This window comes from Pagrus major, chromosome 24, assembly GCF_040436345.1.
Source record: "Pagrus major chromosome 24, Pma_NU_1.0".
In the NCBI taxonomy this organism is placed as follows: Eukaryota; Metazoa; Chordata; class Actinopteri; order Spariformes; family Sparidae; genus Pagrus; species Pagrus major.
In genome coordinates, this window is record NC_133238.1 from 13,066,185 (window position 1) to 13,079,284 (window position 13,100).

General features: G+C 38.3%; 1 protein-coding gene across 5 annotated transcripts in view; it reads left to right on the forward strand.

The window, feature by feature from the left end:
* runx1 (RUNX family transcription factor 1) overlaps nt 1-13,100 on the forward strand; it is a 53,580-nt gene that overhangs the window by 19,152 nt on the left and 21,328 nt on the right. The window contains exon 1 of one of the 5 annotated variants that reach the window (XM_073462671.1): nt 5,888-6,000. The exons of 3 other annotated variants lie outside the window; for them this stretch is intronic. In XM_073462671.1, coding sequence (XP_073318772.1) covers nt 5,913-6,000 — 88 coding nt within the window. In that variant the 5' untranslated portion in view covers nt 5,888-5,912. Of the gene's footprint in view, nt 1-5,887; nt 6,001-10,634; nt 11,446-13,100 lie in introns of those variants that run through there. One more of the 5 variants, XM_073462673.1, reaches the window with a different exon arrangement.

The following is a 13,100-nucleotide window of genomic DNA, read 5'->3' on the forward strand; positions in this document are numbered from 1 at the left end:
AGAATGAACATTTAACTTACTTTGACTGTGTGCATGATTGAATAGGTATGCTCTCCTTCTCTCTCTCTCTCTCTGTGTCTCTCTCTCTGTCTCTCTGTCCTTCATTTCTTGTGTCAGAAAATCAATGTTTAGTTTAGCAAGAATAAGCCCGTCTTCTCTCATCGCAGAGGCCGGCTGAATAATTCAACACACACACACACAAAGGACAAATACACACGTTAAAAGTACTTTTCCAGCCATTTTGGAGGGAATTTATGCAGAGAAAAGTGATTATAGGAACTTTTTTACAAGGCATCAGACTGTTTTCTGTAATAACAAATCAACATGCTTTGCAATATTATATATTTCTGATAAATATATTGTGCTTGTGTGTGTTACAGATGATAAACACAGCTTGTCTTGTCCCTGTTGACTCATTTTCAATATGTAAAATGGTAATACTTTCCAACACAGTATAGAAAAATTCATTAATTACTAATTTCTTAATGATTAGGTACTCCCCTCAAGTAAAGTAACACATCACACACTAAGTTGTCCGTAATTACTTCATGATAGAACACTGTCAGAAAAATGGATTAGAAAGTGCTCAGTTTGTCAATTCAGAGATATTTATAACTAATAATTACCTAATGATTCATTAATATAGCATCTCCAAGTCAGTTCTTAAGTAAGTATCATTATTTAGGAAATATTCATTAATTAATTATTAATTATCAGGTCTGATTAATTCCTCACTCATTCCTGAGTAACTACTCACATTTTTGTGTACCGTATTGTTCCTGGCCCGACTCTCTGGTTCTCAGCTCCAATCTCATTGGTTCCTACTGAAGACGTTAATCTTTAAAAAAAAAACACCTCACAAATATATATTTCCACTTTCAACAAAGGTTCAGTTATTACTTCAAACAGCAGGTCACTGTGGTTTTGATCAAAAGTTACACAAACACAAGGAAATGGGTAATTTGTTGGGAACTATTTTCAGCGGTGGATGAATACACATTATTGGTTTTGGTCTTTTTACTGTATTTTAGGGCATACGGAGAGTCTATGGGCTCGTTTGGTGTTTTACTTCAAGCATTGAATATCACCTTCATGTAATTATCCATGTTGACCTTTGCTGACCTTTGGTGACCATCAGCCTTTCACTTCTTCCTCCATCTGCTAGTGGCAGAAACCCCTGAAAGCTTTACAACAGCACCCTTTAACGGTTAATGCCGTAAAGCAACGGCCCTTTTTTTTGCCAGACCACCAAGTAGCAACAAGTTTAACACAGAATCATTCATCTTGTTGTAATAATCACTGTAATGTCTTAGAGCTAATGCGGTGATTCAACGAGGCTAAAATAATGCCAAAATATATAAAATCATTTTGAAGAAATTCATAACTCAATATGGTTTTAATAGTAGAATTAAGGCCATTTAGGCCTCTTTTTGCAAAAACATCATTGGAAAAAAATACATTTAAAATAAACTTCATGTTTTTCTTTGTAAATGAGGCGTTTTGTGTACAATACTCACAATAATGGCACGTACTTTACTTTAGACAACCACTGTGTTGTGTGTAGAAAACATGTGGAGGAGATTATCTTTATTATCACAGCAGTATAATTACAGTTCGTTTCAGTGTGTGTGTGCTGGAGTCTATGAATGATCATCAATGTGTTGCCTACGTGTGTGAGCGCATGTCCTTGTGCAAGTCTGCATTTTGTCCTGTGTGTGTGTATATGTGTGCGTGTGTGTGTCATTTGGTGCTGCTGCTAACTGATATGTCAGAAAATCAATTAATTACTTTTAAGCGGCAGTTAACTGCATCCGCACAATACACCCCATGAATTATAGAGGAGGTGTATGTGCATATACTGTGTGTGTGTGTGTGTGCTCGTGTGTGTGTGTGTGTGTGTGTGTGTATGTGTGTGTGTGTAGGAGAGCGATAGATTTGGCTGCTCTGTTAACTAGAGACAATTGCTAACTCCTCCGTCACTGATCAATTGATGAGAGTGCTTCGATACAAATCTACTGAGCCTCTGAAGTGTCTGTACTGACTCATCCAGGTCTATTACTATCGTTTTTAGTCCGTGTGTGTGTGTGTGTGTGTGTGTGTGTGTGTGTGTGTGTGGGTGTGTGGATCGTCATGTTATGTGCTTCCATCAGTAATTTAAGAAATTTCAATTTGCTTCTCTGAACACAGAATTTTAGTTTAACAAAATCAAAACTTAAAGCGGCTCTATGTAATAATTTGTAGCAATTAACACGTATTAATCACTTTTTTATCGGCCATATGTGAGTGGATTGTACGGTGACGTGAAAAATTTGGCCTTCCTTGTCTTTCTTGGTTGCCTTTATAAGCCTGTGGACGATTTGTTATGACGTTTGATACATGAGACATAGTACTTAAAGTGCTGAGTGAGAAAAATGTAAAAAGTTACACATCACACTGAGATTAGAGGTTAAATGTGATGAATCAATAAAAGTTTAATGAAAGCTTGGATCTGGAAATAACTCAGCATAGACATTGACATCTAAATGTGTCAGCATCTAATATCACTTATATCGTGACTGGTTAAAAACAATATATGGACGTGTGTCTTCATGTGATTGATGGAGCTATACTGATACTTTCACTGATAATACTGATGTTACAACAAGAAAACTCGATGTACAGAAGAAGAACAGTGTATTTTACTGCACTCTTAATCATTCATTTTATTAATTTTAATGTTTGAATTTAGAATTCTGACTGTAATTACTTTCATGTGGCCCCAATTTCTGTATAAATGTGCAATTACCTCACAAAAACATGTGAATCAGGCCTACAAAAGTATGAAGTTTACTTTTCTAAATGATTATTTGTACTAGCAAAAGTTTCATTAATCACTAATATAATATTTATATAATATATAAACTATATAATGAGCCTGTCACAATAACAGATATTATATTTCACGTCCCAAGTATTCTGAAAATACTATAATCTTAGTGGAAAAGAAATAAACTCAAAAATAAATGACACCTCTGTGCCTCTCTGTGTGCCAGCGGCTGTCTGTCCCTGTCGTCCCCTGAGCTGAGGCCACCCTGAGGCCAGTGACAGTGGCATGGCGAGGATCAATACCACACAGAGACGCACACACACACTCACAAACACACCCACTGCCACCCTGAGCGGGGGATCGATGGAGGGATAGAGGGAGTCTGGGGAAAAGGAGACGTCCTCTGTTTTTTTTTTTTATCTCTCTGGTCTCTCATCAGCACCTTTAACACCTCATCTCCTTCCATAAAGGCAGAAAAGTTATTAATATTTTTTTAAAGGCACTCAAACACTGTGAGGATATCTCTAACGATGCCAAACTGATATATCCGTATATATTTGTTCCTGCTGTGACAAACCATCTGTGTGCCAACCAAAGCAGTTCTGTTTCTTTGGTTTACCATCAGGCGACACACACACACAGGATCTGCTGAGTCTGGGTCTGGTTTTGGTTCGCTGTGAACAACACACACACCTCAGACGACCACTGTGGCTCACCATAACCCAGTGACACACACACCACTGTTGGTCTGAGGTTGAGGGTTACAGGGAGCTTTTGCACACAGTCACACTCCCTGTCTTTCTCTGAAACACACGCACACACAGGGAGTTTTGTGGTGATGTCACCAGCTGAAGGGCCTCTGGGAGAGTCGCTGTGGGGAAGCTCACTGTCCACCAGTGTGTGTGTGTCACAGTGGTCACCTTGAGGTTTGGTCGTGCATCTCTATCCAGCTTTAACCAACAGACAGCGTCGGTTCTGTGAAGAAAATACAATTAAAGTTCTTACATTCAAAATGTTGAGTTGGTGGTAGGGTTACAGTCAATAGAGTACAGTAAATAGCATTTTCCTGCCTTTAAGGCCTATTTGTGACTATTTTTACAGTCTTGTATTAAGACTTTTACTTACGTTAAGAAGGCTAATTAACAACATAATAAAGTAGGAAGTGAGTAATGAGGAAAAAAATAACATGGACCACAATATAGCATCCTACCACGGTCTTTATTAGCCTCGACTCAAATTCATTCTTAACTTCTTTTTATAATCCACTTTGTTTTTCCTTTCCTCCTTTCTGTCCCCATTCTTTTTGTGAAGTAGGTTAAGACAGGTAAGATTATTAACACTTGCATTTCAAAATTTCAGTTTTTAGGGCCGTTAGCTTGTCAAGAGCTAATAAAGCAGTCAGTGCGCAGAGGAATTAGCCACGTTTAATGCTATACCTCAGCATGGTGTGTTAGCTAGCCAAAGTGCATTCATAAATTGTAGGCTAGGAACATAAAGATATTTAATAAAGACAAAACAGCCAACAAAACCAACCAAGACAGCTTAAGACAGGTTGTTAACCTGAGCATTTTGTTGGTTTTTAGCTTTGACAGCTAACTAGCTAGGCGAGGCAAAGCAACCAATCAGAAACAAAGCTAAATGCTTCTGTTAGCTTCTCCTGTATACCTCAAGGCGTGTTAGCTAGCATTATAAATAAGCTAGTTACAAGCTAAAATCCATCTTTATCAATCACATTTCATGAACACAGTTTTAAAGGTATTCAATGGACAAACAGATTAGCTCCTAGCATTTTAAAGTACCTGAGTCCAACAAACTCATGGCTTAGGTAATCTCTCAGGTTGGGTAGGTAGCTAACCTGAGGATTGTGTTGTTTTTTGCGGGAGCGTACCTATGTTCCCTGGGTCCTATGTTCCCCACTGTTGCCGGGGAACATAGGACCTTTTTTCTAAGAAAGGGTCCTAAGTAACTAACCCTAACCCTAACCCTAACCCCTAACCCTTTTGGGGGAAAGCGGGGAACATAGGACCCTTTTTCTAAAAAAGGGTCTTATGTTCCCCGGTCACATATACAGCGGGGAACATAAGACCCTTTGGGTGAGCAGCGGGGAACATGGGACCCTTTTTTTAGAAAAAGGGTCCTATGTTCCCCGGTCACATACAAAGTGGGGAACATAGGACCCAGGGAACATAGGGATGATCCCGTTTTGTGCTAGCTTACTAGCTAAACAGAGGCAAAGCAGCCTATGCAACAAGGCAAGCAATCATCCGTCCATTAGCCACTGTTATTGCTATGTCTCTACAAGACATGCTAGCATGTAATCTGGTGGTAACATTAGTGTCAGCTTTTACAAGCTAAGGTCCATCTATACAACCACTTTTTATGAACATGGCTCCAAAAATAAGACAAATTTAGCAAAAACCTCTGGAGACAAACATACTTCTATCAAGTGACCTCGATTTTTCAACCAGAACTTTAGAATAGTGAGGAGGAGGAGGAGGAGGAAGGAGGAAGAAGAAGGGGGGGAGGGAAAAAAATGGAGAAAATCATTTGAGTAGCTAAATGAAATTAGCAGCTTTAAAGAGCCTGAGGGCAAAGTGGAGTCGTGTCCCCCGTGGCTACGCTTTAGAGAAGGAGGGAATGAATTAAGCTTGACTGGCTCCTCTCCTCCTTCTCCTCTCTCCCCTCGCTTGTTACTCCCTCACTTCTTTCTTGTTTTTACTAATATGAAGGGTGAGACGGAGGGAGGGAGGGGGTGAGGGGGGTGAGGGGGTGAGGAGATGAACGAGGGGTATAAAAGCAGTTTGTGGAGGTGAGGACAGGCTGGAGATCTTCTTCGCCGAACAAGTTTCTGTCTCTTAAATGTTCTTGTTGACTTCAAATTTTGGACTTTGGACTAAAAAAAACGTGACAAAAAACTTAATCTGTTCCTTTTCCCTCTCTTTCTGATTTAACCTCTCTTATTATTTGTATTTGATCCAATTCCCCTTTTGCTTTTTCCCCCTTCTTCTTCTTCTTCTTGTTTCCTTTGATACCCTCTTTTCTCTTCCTTCTGGGTGCCGGACATTTTGGCCCCAGCTGTTGCTGCTTCTACACCCAGGATCGAAGCATGAACCCTGGGGCATTCTCCAGCTCTGGGCCCCTGTCCTGGGCCATGTACCTGATGAGGAAAGGCCGAACAGGCAGCGGACTCTTTGGTAAAGCTGATTCTTCTTGACACCTCATAGTCACCGTCATCACCTGGTCTTGTCTTACCAGTCTTTGACTTTAATTACGTTGAACTCGACATTTATCAATGTTTTTGGCATGTACCTGTGTTGTCGTGTGCCTTCACCTTATTTGTAGCCACGATTATTATTTTATCCGTCATACCCCAGTATTTCTTGGAATTAAGGGACAGTTCTTCACCTCACAATTTAAAGGTAGGGAAGGCAATTCTGCATAAAGATCGGTCTCGTTCCCAGGTCGTCGAATACCAATGCTTTTGGTCGGTATTTGGCCCAAATTCTTATCCAAAGGTATGGTATTTGTCAACCTGGCAGTGCGACTCAATAATCACCTATCTTTCTACAGAATGGCCTTCAATTCCAACATTCAGAGCCAATGCAGAAAGAGTTTAGACCTTTATGTAGGAAGAGGAGACAGATCTGTAATCGACGTTGTTTCGGTCTCCTAAGTCAAACACCTAACCCTAACCTCCGGGCCCGAAACCTAACCAAACTGTATTTGCCATGTGGAGAAATTGTAGAACATGAGGATTAGATATGAAAGACAGTGAACGTTATCCAGGGGTTTTCAGAATCGTTCAACATTGACATGTTCTCGATAGGGTTGATCTTTCAAGTATTTGCAGTCGTATCTAATAATGCTTCACATGTTCTTGGGGTGTTCCAGTGGATTTTGTTAGACTTCTGGGGCATTTTGTATCAGTTACAGGGTCCATAAAAGGTTTTTGTGAGGATGTCTTATCTCCACACTTATACACTGACTTGAATCTGACTTGAGGAGAGAGTGTTTGATGATCAGATACACTGAGAGAGGAATATAGATGCTAAACTGGATGGTTGTACACCAGTAGGACTGTAAACCAAGGATGTGGTTGTACTTTTACATTGATGATTATCAGCTTTTTATTTTGAAGTGGTTTTCAGGGAAATCCTTTAGACAAGTTTGACAAAATTAAGAAACAAAGATATTTCTTCACAACAGGAAATGTGTGCTTTTGAAGGCTGATAGTGATTTTTGCTTGGATGATGCTGCAATTACGTAATTTTTTGCTATTAATCGGTTATTTTCAAGTACAATATCTTTTGTTGTATTGTCTTCAAATATAACTCATGTTAAGTATTACCCCTCCAGTATTAAATCATCTGTTTAGGCCTTGATGGACCACAAATAGGCAATGATAGAATGATCTGCAGTTACAAGAGTAAGAAAAACTCATTGTTTCTTGTATCTGTATTCAATTTTGACAAGTCCTTGGTTTATGTTTGATTGATCAGATGACAAAGCATTTCTACTGCGGCTGATCATATCAAGCAATGCTGATATCAATAAGTTTGATCGGCGATTGTGACTGGGTATTGATTATGGATCAGAGGACACTGACCAGCTCACGTGACGAGCCAGTCAGTGGGAAACGCTGGCTGAGCGTAATCCAACTCCTCTCCCTCTGCCATGATTTTTCTTTCTTTCTGTCTCCCTCCTCTGCTTTATTTGTCTCTTTGAACGTCCTCACAGTGTCTCAATTTAATTTCATCCCACTTGCACAAATATTTTGACATCAATCTCAAATCTTAAAGGACTTAAAGAGACTCTACAAGCAGGATAAGACAAGATCAAAACCTTTTATTATTTCAGGGGAGTATTAACTTATATTTTCAACTAAATAATAAAATTTCAGACGTTTCGTGGAGGTACCTCAAGGCATCATTTTCCAAACAGTGCCACAAATCCCCATCAGGATAAACATGTATGATGATACGTGACTATAGGAATTAATGTGAGCATCTAAACTTGGCTTGTTTCTATAGAATCTGTCGGTACACTTGGCATTAGGCCTAAAATGTTCACAGATATATAGTTTCAAAGCATCCTTCAGGGTTTGAATTATTTATAAGTGTGGTTCTTTGAGGAATAAATGTCCAGTGTCAGATTTAATGACACTAACTTTGATGAAATTGCAGGTTGACAGAAAAGCTTCAGCTGCAGGTTTTAACATGTTTTGCTTGAAAATTGTACTAAAATGTATTCATCAAATGTTTCATTGTTAATCTTGTTGCCAGAACTTCATGCAATTTAACAATCAGTGATTTTTTGTCTTGCAATTTTGAGGCTTCTGAATTCATCCTTCAGTAAGCAAAAAGGACAAATAGGCCCTCGATGAGGAAGTGAAAAATAGATATTTCCGAGGGCAAATCACGTCACGGTCATCTCAGGCCGAGGCGAGAGTGGAGGCATTTACATTTTTTATCATCCCCCCTTTGGCTACAGAGCTATGGATGCAGAGGCAGACTGGCGTTTCCCTAAAACTCATCCGACAGCGTGTTGATTTAACTCGAATCAAATTGACTGACTCCAAAAAAGGCCTTACTGAAACAGGCAGGTGCACGGGATGCCACGAACTTGACCCTTAAACCAAAAACTACCTTTAATGTTGAGCCACACACAAATTTATTCTTTTTTATGGAAGATCTCAAATATTCTTATCTACTAATTTAAGAGCTATTGTGAAAAATGACAGTATACAGATGTTATATGGAGGCAATAATGATTTGAATAACTAAAAGTGAAACTTAATCACCACTGAGTACTTGATGGTGAAATGTAAGTGCCACTGAATTTAAAGTACTTAAATATTTGACTCTGAAAAACATCTACCTGAATTTATGTTTTTGTTTAATCTCCGTCTTTTTAATTACAAGTGTCCAAAATTCATAAAAATGTTCCTTCTTCCTACATAAAAGTTACTCAAACTCAGTTAAAGAAAGAAAAAAGAAGAAAAAAAAAGTTTTTGAGGTGAAATGTTCTGCTAATTTAATTTCACAATTTCTTCGCTTATAAATTAATTTAATGAATTCATTAATTTGTCCTTCTTTGCTTCCATATATATATTTTTTGGCAATAAGATTCATTATGAGCCTCAATGAAGACACCGTATTTTTTTTAACAGCGGGAATAAATACTCATCACTGTATCAATATGATATAAACTCTATACAGTGTGACTACCACCTGGGAAATAAGTAGTTTAACTTGTATATTTAGATCTTGGATGAATTAAAACAGCAGTGGATTAAATGTAAATTGGAGCTGAGTCGTAACAGGATGCATCGGTGGTTGGTGAGATGCTGCACAGCTGATACACCTCACTTCATCATCCGTCAGCTGCTTGTTGAAAAAATAATTGCATCACAGTGTTAAAATGCATTTTCTTGCATGGAGAGAAAATACTTCCAAACTCCCTTTACATATTTGATAATTTAATCTCTTCTTAGATTTCAAATATAGATTTTATTTTCTTTAAATCGTCTATTTGGCCTTAAGATTATAATTCTTATCACTTTTTTATTTCTCACTTATTATTATTGTCATATAATCATATCATGGCAAAATAAACAAATCAGTATCTTATTTTGTGAGTCTCACTTTTCATCTCTGTATTAATGAGAATTATTCAAATTATGACAGTTAAATTAATTCATTGAAAATATATATTTTTTAATTTGTTCTATTAAATCATCAATTGAATCAATGTCACACTAAAAAAGTACCCTTTTTATTTTATCTCTATAAGAAATACAATATCATATCTACATCTGAAAGGCTTTTTACAGAGTCATCCACCACTTTGTTGTATTTTTCTAAACTATTATTAATCCAGTTATTGACACGAAAAACATTTTTTGGAGCAAGAAAAGACGCGTTATAACTGCAACGACAACACAAAGCAGATGACAAAAAAAGTGCCACAAATTAGAATAAAACAGAAATTAAATTCTTGAGTCATCAGTAACAATTCTAATATTATCATATTAAAGATTTAAACCCATAAAAAAATCTAAATAGCGTCTTGAAATAATGATAAAACTGTCTGAAACATGTTCATAAAAATAAATAAGACTAAAGACTGAGTCTAAATAACTTAGTAAGACATATCAGATGATAAGAGGTGGTGCAAAATTTGTATAAGTGAGAGAAAGCAAATGTAATTGTTGAAAGTGACCCCTCTTTGTGAATTTAAATCATGATTTGTGATATGCGTGGGAATAAAATTAGATTTTAATGAACCAAACTGCAGCTGCTGTGTGATATTTAAACTGGGAAATGGCTCCAAATAATTCAGGAAATGTTTAAAGTCAAACTTTAACTGTCTCTGTTGGTCACAGACGACTTTGATTAAAACTCCTATTTTTTAAATGGAGTCTGGCTTGAGTGCCTCGATGGTTTATCACTGATTTGGTGCTGCTGATCCTTCAGACTGGCTCTCAGGAGGCTACAGAAGCAGCCAGTGCCAAGACTTAGATCACCTACTGCCCCCTATCGTCTACATCCGGTACTGACAGCACTGCTTTGGATGCACTGCTTTTATTGACACAGCAGCAGCATCTTCTTTTTCTGTTTCTTTTCTTCTTCTTTTTTGAGTTTTTGAGATTTGGAGATGCAATTTTTCCTTTGAGTTTTGATGCTTTATTTAATTTTACTTTGTTGTTTTATTTTGGAGGAGCTATTGCAACTTTAGCTCACTCTTTCATCTCCATGTTCAGCGTTTATTCCACAGATTTAACACGTGATCCTGGATTATATATCACAATGTTGTATTTGACCACATTCAGTCAGTTTCTGGCGCTTATTCAGCAGAAGGGGAAGTGCGGCTCCGCTCTCTCCCCCTCTCCTCCTCCTCTAAACCCCGCCTCCTCTCGGACGGACATAACTCTGATTGGCCGAGCCGCTTCTAGTGACAGCCAGCGGCGAGGCTCCCCATTGGCTGAGCTGCTCGGTGCTCAGACGAGATGCAAATCCAGCGGTCTGCCGGTAAAAGCCTGACGCTGTCAGCGGGATGTCCATTCATGTGGAGGGGAAGGGAGAGAGACATAGTGGGGGGAATAGAGAGAGAGCGGTGTATTCAGTGCAGGTTATTAAAATCAGGATGAAATTAGATTTAAAATAATAAACACTTGATACTTTTCTTCCTTTTTTCTTCGCGCGTTTTTCCGATTTTGCTGCCAAACGTGTGGAAGCTTAAACTCAGCTGCGAGGACTCAGAAGGAGCTTTGAATACTTTTTTCCAAAAATCCAGTCTCAGAGTGACTTTTTTTATTCACACGAACACAAGAAAAACACACTCAAGGGTTGGAAATCTGCTTCGGACCTCGTTTTTTGTTTCGGGCTTCTTTACGCACTGAGGCTGAAATCCGGCGCGTCCGGACCGGGTTTAAAGCGCCGCAACTGGGCGAATCTTCACGGACACTTGACGAGAAGTCGACAACGTGAGAAGATATATCGACTAATATAGCGAGAGAAAAGCCTCTGTTTATTGATTTCAACGCGAGATCGGGAGGTTTATAGTGAAGATCGGGGAAGTTGAGTATCTGTGGGCGCACTGTGGCGCACAAATGGTGTTCCTGTGGGACGCGAAATACGGTAAAAGTCATTTATTCTTCAAGAAATTAACATTTATAGTCTTTCTCTGATGCTTTATATCATATCGAGCGTCGCTGCAGGCAGCAGCACCAGCCTGTAATGATGTAATGTGTGTAAAGAAGGAAAAAATGACACTAAATCATTCATAAATCTGGTAATTTCTTGTTTATTGCAGTCAACACATGCGAGGCATCTGCTTATGAAATCAGAAAAGACAGAAGAAGAAATAGGAAACAGAAAATGTGCTTTTCCGGCTCTGCGTGTGTGTGTTTATGTTGGTGTTGCGTTTAGGGACCTCTTCCACTGTTTTCAAGTGGATTTAAAGAGCAAACAGTCTGTTATGAGGTTAAAATGTGGGCATTTTAGAGATTTACTTCTCTGATCCTGTCCTAATGTACATGTAGCACACACACTTACATTTACAGTTGTGCTTTGACAGGTCAGTTATTAAATCTAGTTAAGATAAAGTACCTGAACTGCACATGTGATGCTTAAAAAAAGACTATAAACACAAATCTTTCCTGCAAGATACAAGATCCTACACGTTTAATATCATTTTCACTATAAAAGGTCCCTATAAACTGTAGTGTGCACCCATATTTACACATGCTGAACCTCTGATAATACTTAGAATTAAAAATAATCACTTATTATTATATTATTTTGTAATTATGAGGCCTCATAATGTATGTTAGGCGGGGAGACATTCGTGTTATGGTCACAGAAGAGTTTTAGGACAGATATCAGACTTTTAAAGCAAATAACGGAATAAAAAATGGTTGTAAAATTGATCAAATTGTAATAAAATGTACCTTTTAAATACATCTATCATATGCAAAAGGCATTTTTCTTTTTTTATCTTCTCTTTTTGCTTCTTTTTCCTTAAATTCATCCAGATTCCTTCTGATCAGCTCATGAGAATATCCGTCACAAATCGACGAGTTAACGGAGAACTCAAAGTTCATTCGTTCATATTATTATTTTGTTTATTTTGCTCATTTCAGTGTATAATTTCCCAAAAAAATCACACGAGACAAATAAAACACCTCTACACATCGTACTTGTCCACATTCATGAACAAAACAGGAGCAAGAAGAAGAAAAACTAAATTACCTGCCATTTCTTAGATTACTTGCCATCCCTGTATTCTTCACCTTTTTCATTAAAAACATGCCACTTCCTGTTAAATTTATACTCCAACATCGCCTATCACGATGCCCGAAAAGGCCCGTTCTCCTCGGCTCGTATAGCTGCTGCTGTGGCAGAACAAATTCTGATGGTCCAGCCTTTTCGATGAGCTGAGCCGGGGCCGTGAGCACAATCTACAACCCTACTGCTTCCCATACAAAACTCTAACATTAAAAACTACTTCTTTTATAACTGCCGTGTCAGGGAGACTAAAGATAAGACATTCAGGCTCCATTAACAACTGTGCAACAGCTTCTAAAATTAGGTGAACACACAAGGGGAGATTGTTTATTCGTCACATTTCATCAGAAAGCTAACACGACTTCACACTTCTTTTCCTTCCTCTACAGATGCTTTAATTGCTTGTTTCTCTGCTGGGCTTTGGTGCAGAAATATGTGACTTTAAAGAGTCACATTTTTGGCGTCTCACACCCCGAATCCGCTCATATTTGACTCCAGGTCTCGAG